The 18,420-nt window shown below is 57.4% G+C and overlaps 7 protein-coding genes across 7 annotated transcripts; 5 read left to right on the top strand and 2 right to left on the bottom strand.

Annotated features, from left to right (window-relative positions):
* Nucleotides 1-748: 748 nt before the first annotated feature.
* On the bottom strand, nt 749-4,848 carry BJ171DRAFT_445902 (P-loop containing nucleoside triphosphate hydrolase protein). Its single transcript, XM_053108183.1, has 9 exons — nt 4,278-4,848; nt 3,710-4,117; nt 3,141-3,519; nt 2,863-3,013; nt 2,651-2,750; nt 2,213-2,491; nt 1,628-2,111; nt 1,389-1,462; nt 749-1,319 (listed from the first exon to the last, which is right to left on the bottom strand). The coding sequence occupies exons 1-9, from the start codon at nt 4,764-4,766 to the stop codon at nt 942-944; spliced, it is 2,742 nt and encodes a 913-aa protein (XP_052963179.1). The 5' UTR covers nt 4,767-4,848; the 3' UTR covers nt 749-941.
* A 197-nt stretch (nt 4,849-5,045) lies between these two features.
* On the top strand, nt 5,046-7,111 carry BJ171DRAFT_222055 (uncharacterized protein). The gene is made up of 3 exons (XM_053106502.1): nt 5,046-5,672; nt 5,947-6,639; nt 6,759-7,111. Exons 1-3 carry the CDS (start codon nt 5,465-5,467, stop codon nt 6,998-7,000), a joined length of 1,143 nt encoding a protein of 380 aa, XP_052963178.1. The 5' UTR covers nt 5,046-5,464; the 3' UTR covers nt 7,001-7,111.
* Nucleotides 7,112-7,255: 144 nt separating this feature from the next.
* Nucleotides 7,256-10,365, top strand: BJ171DRAFT_445900 (S-adenosyl-L-methionine-dependent methyltransferase). Its single transcript, XM_053108182.1, has 10 exons — nt 7,256-7,382; nt 7,539-7,606; nt 7,776-7,849; nt 7,962-8,040; nt 8,285-8,629; nt 8,879-9,002; nt 9,155-9,232; nt 9,337-9,466; nt 9,635-9,769; nt 9,927-10,365. The coding sequence occupies exons 1-10, from the start codon at nt 7,328-7,330 to the stop codon at nt 10,144-10,146; spliced, it is 1,308 nt and encodes a 435-aa protein (XP_052963177.1). The 5' UTR covers nt 7,256-7,327; the 3' UTR covers nt 10,147-10,365.
* A 668-nt stretch (nt 10,366-11,033) lies between these two features.
* BJ171DRAFT_519795 (NifU-like N terminal domain-containing protein) lies at nt 11,034-12,267 on the top strand. Its single transcript, XM_053112381.1, has 3 exons — nt 11,034-11,204; nt 11,435-11,741; nt 11,859-12,267. The coding sequence occupies exons 1-3, from the start codon at nt 11,076-11,078 to the stop codon at nt 11,945-11,947; spliced, it is 525 nt and encodes a 174-aa protein (XP_052963176.1). The 5' UTR covers nt 11,034-11,075; the 3' UTR covers nt 11,948-12,267.
* Nucleotides 12,268-12,901: 634 nt separating this feature from the next.
* BJ171DRAFT_222008 (subunit 17 of mediator complex-domain-containing protein) lies at nt 12,902-15,212 on the top strand. The gene is made up of 7 exons (XM_053106501.1): nt 12,902-13,220; nt 13,347-13,545; nt 13,633-13,813; nt 13,923-14,159; nt 14,281-14,372; nt 14,593-14,709; nt 14,865-15,212. The coding sequence occupies exons 1-7, from the start codon at nt 12,994-12,996 to the stop codon at nt 15,018-15,020; spliced, it is 1,209 nt and encodes a 402-aa protein (XP_052963175.1). The 5' UTR covers nt 12,902-12,993; the 3' UTR covers nt 15,021-15,212.
* Nucleotides 15,213-15,570: 358 nt separating this feature from the next.
* BJ171DRAFT_477864 (uncharacterized protein) lies at nt 15,571-16,039 on the bottom strand (the record flags this gene model as incomplete). The annotated part of the gene is made up of 2 exons (XM_053108891.1): nt 15,571-15,740; nt 15,862-16,039. The coding sequence occupies 2 exons, from the start codon at nt 16,037-16,039 to the stop codon at nt 15,571-15,573; spliced, it is 348 nt and encodes a 115-aa protein (XP_052963174.1).
* Nucleotides 16,040-16,287: 248 nt separating this feature from the next.
* Nucleotides 16,288-17,471, top strand: BJ171DRAFT_221985 (uncharacterized protein). Its single transcript, XM_053106500.1, has 3 exons — nt 16,288-16,476; nt 16,781-16,939; nt 17,059-17,471. The coding sequence occupies exons 1-3, from the start codon at nt 16,363-16,365 to the stop codon at nt 17,320-17,322; spliced, it is 537 nt and encodes a 178-aa protein (XP_052963173.1). The 5' UTR covers nt 16,288-16,362; the 3' UTR covers nt 17,323-17,471.
* Nucleotides 17,472-18,420: the final 949 nt, after the last annotated feature.

Here is an 18,420-nt window from a genome sequence, read left to right as displayed (position 1 = left end):
CCCAGCTCTACAAGGTATGTCTTGGTGATGCCAAGCCAGCCACTCGGCCGCACATCAGCTGCGATCAGCTCCGCTCACATCCTTCGGGACTTTAGGCCCTCCACTCTCAGTTCTATCTCGTCGATACCACCAACAGATTCGGTACCGACCAGAGCATCGACGACATCATTTCGCTCGAGTTCCTTAACAAAGTCCTGGAAGACGCTGGGCTGCCTGTCGACGGCCACGTCACATTTGAATCGTTTATGCAAGCGCTGGAAGCCCAGGGCATCCCTATTCCGGGCTCGGCAGTGCTCCAGCTTGAGGTACTTGAGGGCTCCGAGTCGCTCACCAGTCTTGCTCGAGGCACTGGACCAATCGATGCTGGGAATTAACAGCTGCCTTCGTCCATGCTCTCCTCTCTTTTGTTCCTGCGACGGCCATCAAACGCACTGGGCACATGGTAACAACATATCCGCTTCCGACAACAACCTGCGGTGGACATCTAGGATCTCATGATCTCTGGGAGCAAGTCGCGGCCCTCGTCTGGCTTGGAGGGCAAAACCAATCTACCAAAGAGCCCGCTCGTATAGAAGCCGACTGATCAGCGCCCGCTGCAAATCGCAGGAGGGCAAGCATCCCCAGCAGAGGGCAGGGCAAAATGCGGTGCTTCTTGGGAAGCAAGTCAGACGCCGCGCTCCATCCCATGAATACATATGCTTCAATCAATGGCGCTTCCCACATGAGTTCGCATTGGCATATCGCAGTCTGCTTTTCATCGCGATTGGGCACAATCCACTTTGTGCGGCCCTGGATACTGTGAAAGAGTGCCTTGGGATAGTCTATGGGGCAAGGGTTCGATGGTGCAGGCGGGAATGTGCCGGGAGGTGGATCTGTATTGCCATTGAGTATTATGAGCCGAGAGCAGCTTCTCTCGAGCAAAGTGACCAGTGGCCGAGAGACTATCGTCGCTTGTACCGGGACTTGCTCTTGAATGCGTTTTTGGACTTGATTTTGCCGAGCCTGGGCTTGGCTCGAGCATCGCTCTTGGTCGATGCCGCGCTGCTGCTGGTCTTGCGTCCGCTGCCAGACTTCTTTCCAGCCGATGCCTTCTTCATTTCGTCGCCAAAGATATCGGCTTTCTTCTTTTTAGCAGCCGGCCCAGCTTTACTCGCAGAGCCCTCGGAGATGGCATGCAGGCGTGGCTGTCTCTGGCCTCGTTTCGCTGATCGAGCGGCCGCTTTTTGGGCACCCAGTTCCTTGGCATCCTCCTCGCGCGCAAGCCGAGTTCGCTTCTGGTGGCGCGAGAGACCGTCGAACTTGCCGCGCTGTGGCTTATCCTGAAGGAGGGCCAAGACGGGTCAGGCCGTTGCTGATGAGTGCGACGACACCGGGGCGGCGCCACGCACCGACCCTCGACATTCAAACTGGGATGTCTGGCTATTCGCTGAAGCGCATCCAGGGCTCGATACCAAAGTCATGGCTCGCCGTAGCGTAGTCCTACCTCGTCGTCAGCTTTTCTCTTGGTGCCGTATTTCTCGCTATGTGCCTTGGCCAGTGCATCTGGGACATGGATGCAGAATACAGTCGGTTTCTGGGGCAAACTCACGAGTCTATGCTCGCTTTGATACCAACGCAGCTGGCTTACCTCGGGCATTTGTCCTCTCCTGCTCTGTCTGGAACCATGTCTTGGCAGGCCGGCTGCGGATCTCGTCTTCGTACTTGATCATATTTTCGGCCTTGGCCATCTCCATGTCAGCCTGTCGCAGCTCCTTTTCTTCCTTCTCCTGACGGTAAATGTCTTTGATGGTGTCCGTGAGGGCGAGGACTTTCTTCTCAAACTTTGCAACCACGGACGGCGGGATGACACGGTGCTTGACTTGATCCTGGGAGTTCTTGACGGCCATCTTGAGCACCTTGCGATCGGCCTCGCCTACAAGGGATACCGCCCGGCCGCCTTGCTCGCCACGGGCTGTTCGGCCGACGCGATGGACATACTGGGCATAGATCTTGGGCATATCGTAGTTGATGACTGTCTTGATGCCGGCAATGTCGAGACCTCTCGAGGCGAGATCGGTTGCGAGCAAAAAATCCACTTGGTGATCACGGAAGGCCTCCAAGGCTTCCAGGCGCTGTAGCGATCGAGATATTAGACATCATCCGTGGCAGAGCGTCCTAGACAAGTGATGGCAACACACGCACTCCCCAATACTCGGCATACAGAGGTACCGACCTGCAACTGGGTGAGGTTGCCATGGAGTTCCGCTGCCTTCAGTCCAAGCAGTCCAAAGACGATCTTCATATGATGCGCGGCAGCCTTGCTCCGGAAGAAAATGATGACCTCGGATTTGTATGTGCGGCGGCACAGCGCAACCAAGATAGCGGGGCGCGAGTCTTCCTTGTGCGAGCGGACACGGATGAACTCCTGGACGAGCTTTTTGGCAATCGACTGGTTGTGGTCAACAAAGAGCCGGAGGGGCTTGTTGAGGGAGAGCTTCACGAGATCGTCAACCTGGAGACGATAGGAAAGCATTAGGTACAGGACGTATGGTACATGATCCACCGAGATCGATAAGACTGAACTATGTCAGGCCGAGTTGCGCCGGAGTGGACCAAACCACCGAGACCCCTGCCCTGAGGCACTAACGCCGCTGCATCGAACACATCATACGTTGTCCGTCATGGTGGCTGAGAAGAGGATGGTTTGCCGGCCCTTGGGTGTGTTTTCAATGATTTCATTCAGCTCGTCTTTGAATCCGTCTTCGAGGATGCTGGTGAGTTGGGAGGAAGGGCCGAGACGGCGGAAAGATGTCGGTCATATCAGCAGACAGCACTTTCATCCGAAGCCGTTCTGCTCAAGAGAGCACAGGGCGAGACACGTACCGATCGGCTTCGTCGATGATCAGAATCTCGATCGAGTCCAAGTTGAATGACTGTGAGTTCCGGATATGATCGATCAGACGACCGGGGGTGGCGATGACGACGTCGGGCCGCTTTCGCAACTCCACTTCTTGAACCTTTGTGGAGAGACCACCTGGGCGGATCGAGGTACTGGTGAGAACCCAGTGCCAAGGCTGTGGGTGCGAGCGTGGTCCCTCGGTTCGGACATTCGAAGCCCCGCTCGCACCGTTGGGTCATCAGTGCCATGCCTGGTCACTTACCAACGCAGAGCGAAAACTGGATATCGGTGAACTTGCCGATGTTCTGGCACACCGAGTGGCATTGGACGCCAAGCTCACGGGTGGGGACCAGGATCAGCACGCGGGTGGTAGGGATATTCTTTGGGCGAAAGAGCAGTCGCTCCAGAACAGGGATGGTAAAGGCGGCAGTCTTGCCGGAGCCCGTCACGGCTGCACCGCAGATATCTCTGCCCTGCATGGCGACTGGAATCGTTCGTGCCTGAATGGCTGTGGGTTTGGTGAAGCCCATGGCCGAGAGGCCCTTGAGAATCGGGCGCGAGATCTTCATGTGGGTGAACGATTCGATCTCGCTGGCATCTGCCGCAGCCGGCACATCCTGGGCAAAGAACTCGGCCTTGCGCTAACCGTGACAACATGGGCGCAGACATTGGTTTGTTGATGCCACATCAACGAACGATTATGGCCGTGATGGTCGCCAGCCAGAGCGAGCAGAAGGATGAACGACAATTAGACAAGCGCGCAGCTTCACGGGCAAGGTGCGCATGGTCTTTGCTGATCGTGACCACAGGAAATGCTTGGCGATGGCTAACCTTTTCCTGGATGAGATCCTCATCTTCATCTTCATCATCTTCGTCTTCGTCGACATCCTCATCGATATCGTCTTCGCCATCCTCCTCCTGAGCAGCATCGCCGTCCTCATCCGCGTCCTCTGCCGCGTCTTCGCCTTGGAGATCATCTTCGAGGGCATCTGGCTCCTCATCGTCCTCGTCGGAACCCGCCTCGAACTCGCCATCAATGTCAAATCCGTCTTCATCGTCGAGCTCCACTTTGCCCTTATCGTCATCGTCCTCACGATCGCCTTGGAGTTGCTCTTCGCCTGAATCTGCAGGGGCATCGGCAGCATCGGCAGAGACCCTTGGTTTCTTGACTGTGCGTTCTTTGGCAAGGCGCTGGGCCTTGGCAATCTTGTCGTCGATACTTGAGTATCCAGGACCAGTCTGTGAATATACAACACGGTCAGTTTTGTAAATTGAGCGCCATACACCACACCTCGATGACCGGTATGCAGTCGGTATCTAGCCGTGCGTCGATGCGCCCATCCGATCTGCGCCTCGGACTTGGTCTGTCCATCGACCCTGGCCGTCTCGCTGAACACACCTTCTGCTGGAGCTTGAGGGCTGCTTTGGCCGCAGTAAAGTCCCATGGATGGCCAGGGCCGACAATACTGAATCCACCGTCGGCCTGGAACAGGAAGTTCGGGTTGAGCTGCATCTCGTTTTCGCCCTGGCCCTTCTTCTGTGGCTTTGCCGGAACTTTGCCTGTCGCCTTGGCCTCCTTGGTCTCGGTCTGTGCCTGCTGCTTGCGCTGCCGTTTCTCCTGTCGGGCTTTGCGCTTTAGAGCTTTGCGCTCCTCCTTGGAAAGCTCTCGCTCCTCGCTGTCATCGTCGTCGCCGCTGCCATCAGCGGAGGGCCTTGCTGTCTCGACGGCCTCGGTCGGCTTGGAAACGGTCTCGGCGACAGCATTGCCTTCATCAGCATCAGGCAGCTCATCGTCGTCGTAGAAGGGCACGTCCTCGTCGTCCTCAATTGTGCTGATGGCAAGCGGGTCGAATACGGCACCGCCCGCGAAGAACTTTTTGGAAGCCATCGTCAGCGGCGTGCCGAAGCTTGATGGGCGGGGTGCTGGTTCGCTGATCTGCGCGGATGGATGGCGCTTGGTGCTGCTTGGTGCTCCCCAGCAAGAACCCCAACCCAAGCCAAACCAAAAACAAAAAAAGCGCAGCACCCGGATCCAGCCGTCCAGCCAGTCGTGGCTGGCCAGCACGTGGCTGCATGGATCGAGCCAGCGCCGTTGCCGGGAAGCCCCGAGGGTTGATGCTCCGCAATACCCCGAGATCGAGCCTGCGCTCCCGGAATCCCCCGAGCCCTGCTGAGGAATTCGGCATCGACATCGCTCCAGCATCAGTCCAACCCGGGCGCTGTCAGCCCAACAGCCGGGCCGACGACGCCTGCGGGCTCTCAGGGATGCTTGCCCAATAGGTGCCTGTGCTTGGCCGTCTGGCACATCCACCCTGCCACTCTGCGCCCCCTTTTCAGCCTGATTGTTCCGATTTGTCAAACAGTTCCGCCCCATGACAAAAAAAGCGCCGGTCTTGTATTCGACGGCTCCCTTCAGGCCCGTTTGCCTCTTCTATATGAGGCCCACCCTCCCCATCCCTCCTCGTCGTCCTGCACTCCTCTCGCACTCCTGTCCACCTCCCCGCGGTCGTTGCCCTATTATTGGCCGTCGTCTCAGCCTGTCGCTCAATCCTTCTTCCATACCTCATCGGCTGACAATCGCACACCATGCTCGTTGACTGGACCATCGTCATCTGTATCATCGGAGGCTGGGGTCTTGCCGCCGGCACGTCGTGCACTGGGAACCTGGGAAAGGTCGCCCAGTCAGGCATGTTTGGCTCCTTTTGGAACTTTCTGTCGGGCGGCATCCTCGTGCTGTTCTACTGGGTCTTTGACTTCGAGGGTCGTTCGCAGGGCTATGACTGGATCCAGAATGGTAAGCATTGGGACTAACGCCGAGGACATGTCGCTCTCCTCGGTGTCGCTGCATTGCAAGCCTCTTGGGCTATGTTCACCTTCTGTCGATTTGCGCCCGATTGCTCTCCTGGCCCAGCATCGATGTTCTAACTCGCTGTTCGCCACGGCTTGCTGTGGGCCTCGGGCTGCTCCATTCATCCCCCCCCCAAACTGCGATTCAACCTTCCTGTGGGCTCACGACTTCAATCTCGACTTGGCTATCGATTGAAACTTGCCATTACTGTCGCTTGAAGCTCCCTGGTGGATGTGGCTCGGCGGCATCTTTGGCAGCAGCTACGTCGCTTCAGCAACGATGCTTGTCCCGCGACTCGGCGCCTCTATGGTCCTGGGCTGCTCCGTGCTCGGCCAAATGGTTTCGTCGATTATCATGGACAACTTTGGAGTCATGGGCCTGCATCAGCGCAGCGCTACGGCCGGACGAATCGTTGGAGTCGTGCTCACTGTCGGCGGCGTCGTTGCCGTCGTGCTGGCCACCGAGTGGAGCAACCTAAAGCGCATGTTTTCCAAGGAGACGAACGCCAAGGCAGCGGCAGCGAATGCCGATAGTGACCGTGACCCGAATGCCCAACCAGTCAAAGTCCTCAGCCAATCGATCAAAATCGAAGACCCGAACGATGCCCTTGTCGCTGCGGGACAAACACTCTCCGACGCCGATGTCGACGCCGATGCCGAGAAAGCCGAGCAGGCTCAACCCGTGCCCAAGGCCGCTCCTCATCCCCAGATTCCACCCATCCTGTTCATTCCAGCCGTCATCAATGGCGTCCTCATTTCGCTCCAGGCCGCTTCGAACGGGGCCCTCGGAGTTGCCGGCAGCCGCTCCTTTGCCAGCATCTTCTCATATGCCTCGGGCACGGCATTCATGCTGCTATGTGCCCTAATTACCACCCGATTTGGCCGAACACTCAAGTTCCAGACGATCCGCAAAGGTATTAGTTCGCCCATCGATCCCCGACGCACACGAATGAATCGCAGTCGGCACTGGGAGATCGTGCGAAGGACTGACTAACTAACCGTGTTCACTCGATATCGATTGAATGTCCCGCAGCTTCCTGGTGGGCCTGGTTCGGCGGCGCCTTTGGAACCGTCTATGTGCTCTCGGTGCTGATCCTGACGCCGCACCTGGGCGCAACCACCGTTCTGAGCGGCGTCGTCTGTGGTCAGATTTCGGCCGCTCTTGTACTCGACCACTTTGCGCTGTTTGGCCTGCCCAAGCGACGCATCAGCCCCATGCGGATCGGCGGTGCCGTCGTTCTGCTCGCCGGAGTCATGATGGTTGCCTTCCTGTAAAGAGCCTACCAAGACCGACTACTCTGTGCCGGGCTCGGAGCCTCGCGCACTCTCCTCATTTCCAGGACCAGCGTGCCCAATGTCGCAAGCTTGCAATATACAGCATATCCAAAAACAAACGAGACAGCGTTCGCTCGTCGAGGCAACCCCTGTCCATGTCGGTCCAGAGAGGCGGCACTGCCACACATGCGTCACGTGCGCCACAAAAAAAGCACTGCGCTCCATTCCAAAGGTTTTGATCTGGTTCTCTGCATCATCTGCTTGACGAGCATCGCCCGCTTGAGCCAGTATCTCGATTCGGCAACTCGACCCGTCGCCCCGTTACCAATGCCGCTGTTCGTGGTGCATTTTGCGCATTTCCATCTCGATTTCCGCCTGGCGGGTGAGTGCATCATCGCCTCCGCTGTTCGGATGGCAGGATGCGACGCTCGGATCTGCTTTCCGATTCCTCCCGCGGGCCAAGCTTCCCTGTTCCCTTGACTACTTTCATTGGTGACCTGCGCTTCGACCGGATGGCTCATATTATATCACTCCGTAGAGCTGGAGGCCCTTGCCACCTTGGAGAACGTTCGTCTGAGCTACGATCCGCGAGACTATCTTGCATCCGTAAGTTGCGCAGACGAGTTGTCGGCTCTGTCCCATTCGAGGCCAGTCTCGCTCCGCCGCAGTGCGACGATCGGACAGTTTGTGTCGGCCTCTTTGGGCGTATCTGACGAACGAACCAAACCGCAATACCCCTCTAATGCTCTTGCACGCTCGAATGGTGCCGCGACAGTCGCCTTTCCTCAAGATCGAGCTGGACTCTGTGGATGATGCCCGGAAGCTGATCCAGCGCTCGATTCTCATCAAGTAGGAGACCGATCGCCGATGGATGTGCCTTGTCTTCGCCTTGGATACAGCGATCGCAGCGGCGACAGATATTCCTCGTTTGCTGATGTAGTCCCTGCCGCTCTGTCCCCAGGGATATCGTGGAGCTCTGGGGCGCTGCCGAATCGCTCGATCAACTGATCGAGCTTGTCAAAGCGGACCCTGATCGATGGGTGAGTTCCCGCGGTTGTTTGTTTGCCCGGATTCGCAAGGCATTCGTGGGCAATCTGTGAGGATGGCGATCCGATGAATTGGCCGACAAGCTGGCTGAACAGGCGACAGAGTGGCACCATGCCGAGCCATTTCCCAGAACCAAGACTGGATACGAATGCCATATCATCCTCGAGCGTACCGATTCCACCGTAGTGCTCGTCAACAGAGAACTGACTCAGTTGGGCGACTTAATTCTCGGATCAGGGGAATTATATGGATGTCTCCTTCAAATTCAATGTCGAGACTTTCGGCGTCACTCTCCCAATGAAGGTGCAGGTGGAGCGGATCAACCGCTTTGCTTTCTTGGACTTCCGCGGCCCGATCGATCTCAAGACCCCAGATGTCACATTTGCATACTACGAAGACTATGGCGACAACTCCCTGCATGGCATTCCGTCTCCCGAGGCACCCCTGATGACCTATTTTGGCGTCCTGGTGTCATCGGGCAACCGTTCACTGGTCTCCAAATACGACCTGAAGAAGCGCGAGTATCTGGGCATCACCTCGATGGATGCCGAGCTGTCCTTGGTCATGGCCAACCAAGCCCAGGTGAGCAAAAGCCGTGCCTTTATCCAGGCCGGCGATACAAGATATCTCGATTGTCTTGTCCGATGATGTCGCTATTGGGCGCAGCTTCAGACCATATGTCCACATACTACGACCGTCATATCACCATCGAGAGCACGGCCGGATCGCATGGCGCGTTTGCCTCGAGGTCTGCCATCTGATTTGGGCTTTGTTGGACATCTCGATGCTGCTCCAATAACCCAACTTTCGCTCATCTCTGCTCGTGTGCAGGTCAAGCCCGGAAGCTTCGTTCTGGATCCGTTTGTGGGGACTGGAAGCTTCCTGTTCACCTGTGCCCACTTTGGGGCCTTCACAATGGGTGCTGATATTGACGGCCGTCAGATCCGCGGCAAGGGTGAGTGTTGGTCTATCCAACGCGACGTAGGCTTGCGTCAGGCACAGGCTCACGCCACGTATCGAGCAGTATGCTTTTTCTGTGCTTGCCTTTGAGTGACCACGCTCTCCGTCTGGATTGCCCGCTAAACCCATCGTTATGTCGTGTACCAGATGACAAGAGCATATCCTCGAATGTTCGGCAGTACAATCTCGAGGGACGGGTTCTCGACAATATCGTGACGGATATGGGTATGCCAGTGCACTGACAGAAGCTGCAATTGAGCCTGAGGCGATGCAAGCTGCTGCTGCTGTTCATAGGCCCTGGGGACTGAACACATTCACTTCCAATCCAGCACACCATCCGTGGCGCCAGGCTGAGTTTTGGGATGCCATTGTGTGCGATCCTCCATACGGCGTTCGGGCTGGTGCCAAGAAGATTGGACACAACTCCAAGGTCAAGCCGACGGCTGATGCCATCAAAGCGTATGACAGTGCGCGGAACTGTGGGATTTGAGGCAGCCACCGATGACGTTGCCTCCGTTCCGGCTGTGGCAATCGTAATAGCAGTCCACAATGAAACAGGCACAGCCGGACCGGCGAGCCTGTAGCTTCATCAGACTCGACTCTGATTCTCTCTCGATTTCACATCAGGAATGGCGAGCCGCGGTATCCACAAACAGTTCCATACGAGATGCATCATGTGCTGGAGGACCTGGTCGAGTTCTCAGCGAAATTCCTGAGACCCGGAGGTCGGCTCGTCTACTGGCTGCCCACAGTGACAAGCGAGTAAGTAGCTGGGCCGAGAGGGTGGGTGGTATGGCTTGGAGGCCGCATGGCTTGGAGGCCGTATGGCTTGGAGGCGGGTATTGAAGTCAATTCCTGTAGCTCGGAGATCAGCAACGATATCACTGTTTGATGCAATTTGTCGACCTTTATGCCACAGATACAAGCCTGAGGATGTTCCGCAGCACCCTCAGTTCCGATTGATCGCCAACAGCGAGCAAAACTTTGGCAAATGGGCTCGCCGGCTCATCACCATGGAGAAGATCGGAAGCACGGAGAACGCGGGTGAAGGCTCTGCCGATGGCGACGCTACGGCGCAGCTTCCGGCACATGCTGGCTTCCGTGGCAAGTACTTTGCCCCGAAAGATTCGAGGCAGTAGCCGCATGATGTTCTTGGGCGGGCGCCAGCCGGCTCATGCAGCAAACAGCACGTCCGGTGCATCCAGCCTCCCGACAACACTGGCCGTCCGGAGCGATGCTCCATCAACATGGACTGGCTACAGCGTTCCAGGAATGAAACGGGACACCTCGTTTTGAGCCAGGACTGTAGTTTTTCTGGGAACTGAATACACCCGCTCATTGCCATCATGGCCAAACAAGTATGTCCAAGGAGACTGAGGTTGTGACTGCTTTTGGGAATGCCTCCTGGAAGCAAGGGAAGGGATATGCATCCAGTCCTAGGAGACTCGGGTTCGCCAAGTACTTTGAGCAGTTCATCCGCCACCATAGACGTCCATGTGTGCTCGGTGAACGAGTTCAATACATCCCAGGTGCGCCCACAGTGTCGGGAAGCCAAGCGACTCGAGAAGGCCGAGTATCGTGATATCGAGACACCATGGAGCAGACCAGAGAGTCGCGTGAATGTACCACACCGCACTGCAGAGATGCGGAAATCGAGGGCGCTGTGTTTGGCCATGAGTGCAATGAGTGGATGGGTGTGTGTATTCAGGTCACAGAAAAAACCACTGTCATGGCTCAAAACAGGGGTGTCACATTTCCCCCCTGCCTGCATCCGCGGCAAACCGGGAGTGACAGCCAGTGCCGCCACGTGAGATGACGCCAGGGACGGAACCGTGGGCCAATCGCGTGCGGCGGATAGTGCCAACCACGTGGATTAGTCAGCCGCGAGCAGCCACCCGGGCGAGAAGAGAGCACGCCGAGACGCCCGCGAGGCACCGGCGAGAGTGTATCAGCCCCGCCGGAATCAACATTTGAAAAGCGATATTTAAACCGATGCGCAAGTCGACCCGCCCGAAGCCAGCGCTGCCGTTGCCGACTGCAATCTGTCATCCAGCTCCCCATCGACGCCATGTTTGCTGCCAGATCACACCAGTCTGCCCTCGTCCGATCGGCCTCTCGAGCTGTTGCTCCCCAGGCCTCCGCCATCGCCGCGGCCCAGTCGCCGGTCGCCATCCAATTCCGATCTTACCACGAGAAGGTATAGCCAGATCGATCTGCAGACGGATGCACACCTTGCGCACGGAGAGAATCGCAGGCAGAACCAGCCGGAAATCAGAGGCGGGCACCAGCGGGGGGCTTGGGTAGCATCTTGATGTGCCAAAGCCGTCGTTGCTGCCGATGGAACATAGACGGCCAAGCTTGGTGGTTTTGGGGCAGGCACTGTGCTAACAAGGGTATGCCGGCACTGGCCGATATGTGGCGGCCCAGGTTATCGACCACTACGAGAAGCCCCGCAACGTTGGATCGCTGTCCAAGAACAGCCCCCACGTCGGCACCGGCCTCGTTGGTGCCCCCGCCTGTGGCGACGTTATGAAGCTCCAGATCCTCGTCAATGATGAAACGGGCATGATCGAGGACGTCAAGTTCAAGACGTTTGGATGTGGCTCCGCGATCGCCTCGTCGTCGCTGGCCACCGAAAAGATCAAGGGCATGCATGTCTGGGATGCAGTCAAGATCAAAAACACCGACATTGCAAAGGAACTATCGCTGCCGCCCGTCAAGCTCCACTGCTCTAGTAGGTTCACGGCCCATGCTCGCCTTGGCCCTGGGGGTGGTCTGCCCAATGCAATTCGGCGACCCTGCGGTTGCGCATTTGATCTAACGACCTGCTGTTCCATTCTCCTTCCTGCAGTGCTCGCGGAAGACGCCATCAAGTCGGCGATCAAGGACTGGGAGTCCAAGCGGGCAAAGAGAACGGCGGATCCCTCCGAGGCCTCGTAGATCGAACTCTGCATCCCATTCATTTTTCTTTCTTTCTTGAAGCCGCGGGCTTGCGCCTGACAGTGTCGTTAGCTGCCTCTGCGTCGCTGGCGGACACCGCGTCGTCTCCATCAACCGGCCCTGAGGACTCAGACCGGTCCTTGCCCTTAGTCCCGCCACGCAGCGCACACTTCAAGTAGCCTGCCGATAGGGCTTCTCCCGTCCGCAAGCCACGGCGAAGGTCCTGCTGTCCCTGTACTCCACCTTGCACATCCATGTTACGCTCAGCACAGAGCCAGCCGGGCGCTTGGTCCCAAATGAAGTCTGTGATATGAAGTGTTATCGCTCGTCCAACCGCTGCCAGAGCCAGAGCGCCTCTGGGTCCTGCACTTGCTTCTGGTCTGTTGGTCTGTTGGTCCTATCGCTGCCGTCGATGTCCCAAGACCGGCTTGGGTCGTGTTTTGATTGTGTGAGGACGATCTCGGTTGGTGTCGACTGTCGCCCGTCACAGTCCACGACGAATGCCCTTTCTTCTTGATATGCCGACACTCCTCGGAGTTGCTTGCGACCATTGCCGGTGTGCTCTTGGTCGTCCTTCATGGCGACTGCGTGTGGGTTGCATCGGTACCGCTGTTTCCAAGGCGACGGGCTGGCTGCTGCGGTAGTTTTGGGCCTCAAAGGTGGTTCTAGCGAGGGCCTGGCTCGTGGCCGATGGTATAGATGCTTCCCCTGGCTCCTACTCTACCGTAGCGGCAGGTGTGCGATCCGACCATCATCCGTCGCTCCTGTCTTGACGGCCATCTGTCGTCTGCCATCGTTGGCAAGATCACGGCGATGCTTCGTCTGTCGGCTCGAACCCATCTCGCGCCGGTGCTGGGTTGATATTGCTTGGCCCAGATCCTCGTCCGTCTCCAGCTCTCCGGCTTGTGTCCCGCATCTCTTGGTCCGCTCTGCAGCCAGGACACACAATCGATCTGCTGTTGCCTTAGATCGCTCGCTCGCTCGGTCGTGGCTGGAGCAATCTTCGCAGTGTCGCTGTCTACGCTTCAGCATCCGCGGCCGTCGCCATGAACACCCGAATCGGCCTCGAAGGCACCCAGTCGCTCCCATTTGACTTTTCGGTCGCGGGAGAGTTGATCTTCCAGCCGAGCCCGTCTCCGTCCGAGCTCTTTGCCCGCAACGTTGCAAAGCTCAAATCGAGCGAGGCGGCCGCCACAACAGCCGACAAAAAGGACCAGCCCGATCAGCCTCCCGTCCCTGTCCATCCTCTCGAACCGATGAAGCATAGGATCTTGTAGGTCCAACACTGGTCTCATGCTTGCCGCTCTCTGGTTGTGCGGACAAGCCGCTCGCTCGCTCGTTGGTTAAGCAGTAGAAGCCATCCGCACTGACAGCAATGGTATCTCCACTCCGATCCTAGTTTGGCAAAGGAAGAAACCAAGCTGATGCACGATATCGTCAGCCGGCTGCTCATCAACACTCCCGCCGCATCAAAGTACAGCGATCTGCCGCCTCCTGCACAGGCGCATCTCAAGCTCGGGCTCGTTCCGCGCAAGCTCGAGACCCCGATCTACAAGCAGATCGACGATCTGCAATATGCTCTAGCCGCCAAAAAGGAGGTGCGTTGAGTGCGGGGCGATGGGAAGGAATCATGCCAATCGAACAGTCAAAGCTGATGTGTGGCGCTGACGCACTTGGATCAACAGCATCTCCACGACACTGCCAAACGGCTCTCCGACTCCTCCGTGCGGATCCTGAAAGCCCTCACTCGCGAGAACCAGTTCTATGGAGAGACTGCCCTGCGACTCCGACAAAACAGCTGGATTCTGCAGGCGCGCGGCGAGTATGGCGGCCGACTGCTCTTTATCGACTATGGCTTCAGCAACGGTGGGTTAGCTGGATGCCGTCGACCCACGGCTGTACCTTCAGTTCTTTGTGGTCTCGCTGTCTTTGGTCAACGAACTTACTGAGATCCCGCCGCCCCCCCCCGCTGCAGCCGGATCGACGTACTATGAAATCGGCGAGGCCGACATCCTTCGCGATATCCGCACCAGCCACGGCGAAAGCCAGGACACATCTGTGCAAGATGTGACGGTCGTGATGCCGCATACGATCGATAAACGGCTGACGATCCACTGGCAGCATAGCTTGCGCAAAGAAGCATCGACTGCCCCGCCGTTTGTTTCGAGGGACATGTCAAGCATGGACGACGATGATATCGGCGATGAAGCAGGTAGTGCTTGCAGCGCTTGGACTGCGGTGGCAAAGGCAAGCAAGCCAGACGTTTGATTACCTCTGGCATGTCAGACTCTCCGCACTCTGAAATGCCTAACGGCCAGTCTACGTGACTTCAGGATCCCCTTGCACCACCTGCCCCGACGAATGGATCCATCAAAAACTCCTCACGGGCCGTAACAGCATCTTTGAAGCCGAGCTCTTCCATTTGGTGAGCTGTCCGAAGCAGGCTGCCCAGGGCCGCAGAGCAGGGTGCTCCTCAGCGTTGGCACTCGATGGCATTCGATTCCCATTCGGCCATGGGCTACACGGTTCGCTGTTAGTTTTGGCATGGTGTTTATGGCTGGCGACTGTGATCCAACCAACTCCAACACGAACATCACTAATCGACTTGCGACGGTCCCATGCCGACCTTGACTGTGAATCTCCAGCTCTCGCGGGATGCCGCTGGGGGACTGGGTCTGGCTCGCAACTCAGTTGTGGCCACAAACTCCATTTCCATCGCCATCGACGGCGCCTCGACCGTGGAAATCAAACTGACAAATCAGGTATCTAGCTGCACCACTGACTCGACCGCAAGCAGGCTCCTCGAAGCTGTGGAATGATCCGAGGTGGTGTTGTAGCGTGAGCCAGAGATGGTGTAGCATAGAGCGCTAGAGGAGCTCGGGAAGCTGCAGGAGCTAATCCAATGCCGCTGGGACAGCGAGACACCCAAGACAATGTCAATGACCGCTCACGGCTGTTGGAGATCCACGCACGGCAAGCTCTTCGCAAGCTCCATCGCACCCAGCGGGCTGTCAGCCAGCAGCACATTATCCCAGGCCTCAGCGGTGCAAAGCGGCAAGTGCGATCCCACTGATCCGGCGCTGCTCCGTGCGCTGTATCAAGATGTAATAATCTCGCGACAAACTCGGGCATTCGGCACGCGTGGCTAACACCACATCTTTACGCTTCGGTTTCTCTGCGATACCACACTATTCCTGTCGGCTGGGCTCACATTTGCACTAGCAGCGGCAGTTCCTCGGGTGTTCTCAACCATGTCATCGGACAGGTGTGTCTCAGTAGACAGCGCAGTGCAATCCAGGATGTCTTTGATACACTCTTCCGAGGGATCCAGAGCAGACTACATGCTCGGCTGAGGCGCACCACCCACAGCGGCGGATCCAACGATACGAGCTGGCTCTTTTCGGTATTCGGCAGGTACGAGTTCCCACCTGAAAAACAGCTTGGCTCCATCTCTATCTCTACGCGATGTGCTGATGTGTTAGCGGCTTTCATTGTGTCCACAGCCACTTTGTGGAAGTGAGTCTGTCAACCCAGGGTTTATTGTTCATGTCAAGGACCCATGGCCGATCAGACTCACCGCCTCGATCAAGGGACAAATCAACGCCCTTGCCATTTTCGAGCCTCTACAGCACACTGCTCCAAGAGCTCCAAAACTTCCTGTTGGGGCTCCTTGCGGACGAATTCGACAGGACTATTTCTGGATGGTGCTCAGCCAGTTCGACGATTTGGCAGCCGAATGGTTCGGGTTCGAAGGTGAAGCTCGAGAGCCTGTCGATCGGCGAGGATTGGATCACTGTGGAAAGCATGGTCCGCAGTGGCAAGCTACCAACAAAACTTGGACCTGTTAGGTCAGTGACGAATGACTTTTGCTGCAGCGCTTGCGGGCCTGTGGATATCCATTCTACCGTTCTCACCAGCCTCTGCATCAATTCCCACTGCTTCACTCATGCGCAGATATGTCATCGAGGCAAAGGGCTCAGTGCTGGAATCCATGTCATATGTCTTTTCGGTCCCGTCACTGAAGCTGAGGCAAGAACTATGGATCCACCACTCTGCGAGTTCAAGCACCAGTGCCAGTGCGAACAGGTCCATTGGTTTTCTTGCAAGCCAACGGCCGCAGGCGACGCTCCTGGACGATGTATGGGGCTTCGTGGACACACTCATGCGCTTGAACGAGGCAAATCCGGTGTAATGCACCGGCAGCCGTGCATAGCTGCTCATATCCTGCAAATATACCGCTGCTCATCTCCGGTGGCACTGCTGCATGGAGCCGCCCTCCACCGCAGCCGGCCTGTCCCTGAGCCGACTTGTTTCACGCCACGTGACGCCGCTCTGGAAGCGGCCGTCTCGGGATTCGTTTTGGCTCCACGGACCGCATCGACATCGCTCCGTCTGCATTGCCGAGAGCAGCCGCAATGTCTGGCAGCGGGGATATGGACATGATGGACGTTGACCAGGTCAACGACATCATCCACACGCTCCGTGCACATCCGCTGGTCCCCGGCACAGGTCACGGCGTCGTTTTGCTGGTGCGTTGATCGTCTCGAGGGCTTCGCAGTGGGCAACTCCTGGTTCCTGAACCGGCCGCTTCAAGACTGAGCGCCTGGATGCCGCTCGCTGGGCTGATCTCCTCTGCAGATCGCCCCCCCCCCCGCGAGAAGAGCCTGATGCAACGGAACGGATCTAAACCAGTCGCCTGGAAATGGAATCGTGCCCACATCGGCTCGCAGCGGCAGCCGCCGATACTCACCAGTGCCTTTCTCTCCTACTCGATTGCCTCCCTTCCTTGCCGTGGTGTCGGATGCGCAACTGCCCCTCGCGAACCGACGCCAGGACTCGGTCGATGTCCATCCAGAGTGCGTCATTGTTATCGACACAAACTACCTGATCAGCGATATCGGATTCGTCAGCGAGGTGCTCAAATGCGCCAACCACTTCTTCACCACCATTCTGATTCCGAAAGCCGTCGTCCGGGAGCTGGATGCTCTGAAGGTACAGCTTCGATCCTGCCGAGAGCAGTCCAAGGGCCCGTCGCTCTCGAGCCAATGTGTCCGCTCCGTGGTAGCCGCTCACCCTCTCGAGCTTTGTCCTGCGGCGATTTGACATCCCAGTCGAACCCAGGCTGCCCAGTTTCGAAGGAGGCCCGGCGAGCAAACGACTTTCTGCTGAATGCCTTGCAGACCAAGACGCCGTACCTGCGGGGACAAACCTTGGAACAGGAGAGCTTTGGCCAGGTGTGTGATTGTCGGCGGATCTGCTGCTCTTGCAGAGCCCTTGCATCGATCCAGATGGTCGCCGCACACAGCCTGTTGAATATGCAGCCCTCATTGCGATTCGATCATCTCCAATCCCATCCATATCTTGGCAGGCCATGACCAACGACGACCGGATAGTGGACTGTTGCCGCTGGGTAGCAGAGTCGGTCCTGCGGGTTGTCCTGCTATCAAACGGTATTATGGCTGCGGCGAGAGCATCGATCGGTCGACTTCGAAAGACAGTGTGCCTTGGTCATCCGCTGTCCTTCTGACGACGCTATCCTTCTGACGACGCTGGACCGCATCTCCTCCCGGGCGGATCTTCAGATAAGAACCTGTGCGTCAAGGCGCAGATCGAAGTGCCAAGAATCCTGACCATCTCCAACTACTCTGGGACCGTACGTCAGTTCTATGACGAGTCGTTTCGGCACTTTATTCCCTACGGCGGGCTTGTTCCGTCGTACTTTGGCGAGTTGCTGCTGCAGGCTCCTGACACAAGAGCCTCGAAAGACTCGTCGCTCCGGGCGCTGGTCCAGACCAAGCAGGTTTGTGTCCCTTCTCCGGCTATAGGTATATTGTCCGTAGCTCTCCTCATCGTTTGCCGTCTTTCACCAGACCGAGCTCCGAAACGATTCGGACGACTACGCCGCGCTCCCATACGACGACAGTATGGATTACTGCGATGGGACATCGGTCCATATTGATGCCATCCGTAAGTCGATCGTTGCGGGACCAGTGCCGACAGCGATGTTGGGAGAATACCCAAGGCTTTTGTCAAGCGACTGACAGTCGGTGGCCATGGTGCATTGCAGCGGAGAGTTATCCGGAACCGGGTGTTCGATCGATCGAAGCCGACCCCTGGGATGCGCCATGTCTGAAATGCATGAAGGCTCTGGCCCGGGGGCTGCAAGTCCTCGTGCCTGTGCTGCTGGCCAAGTCGTATCCCGACCGCCCAGTGTCGGTATCTCAGACGGTCAAAGGCGAGCTCGAGCAAGCAGTCGCGATGATGGATCTTGTTACCGAACATCAGAGCAAGCTGTCGGAAGCAGTCTCACGCTACCACCAGGCTGACTTCCGGGCATGCATACCCAAAATCAAGGCCTTCCACTCGTCGTGGGAGCGGGCCAAGCAGCGGAATCTCGGTGCAGTCACACTTGCCCAGGCGCGGCAGTACGTCGAAGACTGCAGCACGCTTGTGGGCTCGCTCTGCAGCAGACT

The sequence above is a fragment of the Polychytrium aggregatum genome (assembly GCF_025602895.1).
Source record: "Polychytrium aggregatum strain JEL109 chromosome Unknown BJ171scaffold_43, whole genome shotgun sequence".
In the NCBI taxonomy this organism is placed as follows: domain Eukaryota; kingdom Fungi; phylum Chytridiomycota; class Chytridiomycetes; order Polychytriales; genus Polychytrium; species Polychytrium aggregatum.
The sequence above is the reverse complement of the archived record's forward strand: the minus strand, read 5'-3'. Positions and strand labels throughout refer to the sequence as shown.

Coding starts and splice junctions, on each gene's coding strand:
- BJ171DRAFT_519795 (XM_053112381.1), top strand. CDS start 11,076: ATGTTTGCTGCCAGATCACACCAGTCTGCCCTCGTCCGATCGGCCTCT. Junction 11,205..11,434: donor TCCGATCTTACCACGAGAAG/GTATAGCCAGAT, acceptor GTGGCGGCCCAG/GTTATCGACCACTACGAGAA. Junction 11,742..11,858: donor CGTCAAGCTCCACTGCTCTA/GTAGGTTCACGG, acceptor TCCTTCCTGCAG/TGCTCGCGGAAGACGCCATC.
- BJ171DRAFT_222008 (XM_053106501.1), top strand. CDS start 12,994: ATGAACACCCGAATCGGCCTCGAAGGCACCCAGTCGCTCCCATTTGAC. Junction 13,221..13,346: donor CCGATGAAGCATAGGATCTT/GTAGGTCCAACA, acceptor CTCCGATCCTAG/TTTGGCAAAGGAAGAAACCA. Junction 13,546..13,632: donor CTCTAGCCGCCAAAAAGGAG/GTGCGTTGAGTG, acceptor TTGGATCAACAG/CATCTCCACGACACTGCCAA.
- BJ171DRAFT_445900 (XM_053108182.1), top strand. CDS start 7,328: ATGCCGCTGTTCGTGGTGCATTTTGCGCATTTCCATCTCGATTTCCGC. Junction 9,003..9,154: donor CCGTCAGATCCGCGGCAAGG/GTGAGTGTTGGT, acceptor GTCGTGTACCAG/ATGACAAGAGCATATCCTCG. Junction 9,770..9,926: donor CTGCCCACAGTGACAAGCGA/GTAAGTAGCTGG, acceptor TTTATGCCACAG/ATACAAGCCTGAGGATGTTC.
- BJ171DRAFT_222055 (XM_053106502.1), top strand. CDS start 5,465: ATGCTCGTTGACTGGACCATCGTCATCTGTATCATCGGAGGCTGGGGT. Junction 5,673..5,946: donor CTATGACTGGATCCAGAATG/GTAAGCATTGGG, acceptor TGTCGCTTGAAG/CTCCCTGGTGGATGTGGCTC. Junction 6,640..6,758: donor GTTCCAGACGATCCGCAAAG/GTATTAGTTCGC, acceptor AATGTCCCGCAG/CTTCCTGGTGGGCCTGGTTC.
- BJ171DRAFT_221985 (XM_053106500.1), top strand. CDS start 16,363: ATGTCTGGCAGCGGGGATATGGACATGATGGACGTTGACCAGGTCAAC. Junction 16,477..16,780: donor GTCACGGCGTCGTTTTGCTG/GTGCGTTGATCG, acceptor AACCGACGCCAG/GACTCGGTCGATGTCCATCC. Junction 16,940..17,058: donor GGGAGCTGGATGCTCTGAAG/GTACAGCTTCGA, acceptor TTGACATCCCAG/TCGAACCCAGGCTGCCCAGT.
- BJ171DRAFT_445902 (XM_053108183.1), bottom strand. CDS start 4,766: ATGGCTTCCAAAAAGTTCTTCGCGGGCGGTGCCGTATTCGACCCGCTT. Junction 4,118..4,277: donor CCCTCAAGCTCCAGCAGAAG/GTGTGTTCAGCG, acceptor GTATATTCACAG/ACTGGTCCTGGATACTCAAG. Junction 2,112..2,212: donor GCAACCTCACCCAGTTGCAG/GTCGGTACCTCT, acceptor CGATCGCTACAG/CGCCTGGAAGCCTTGGAGGC.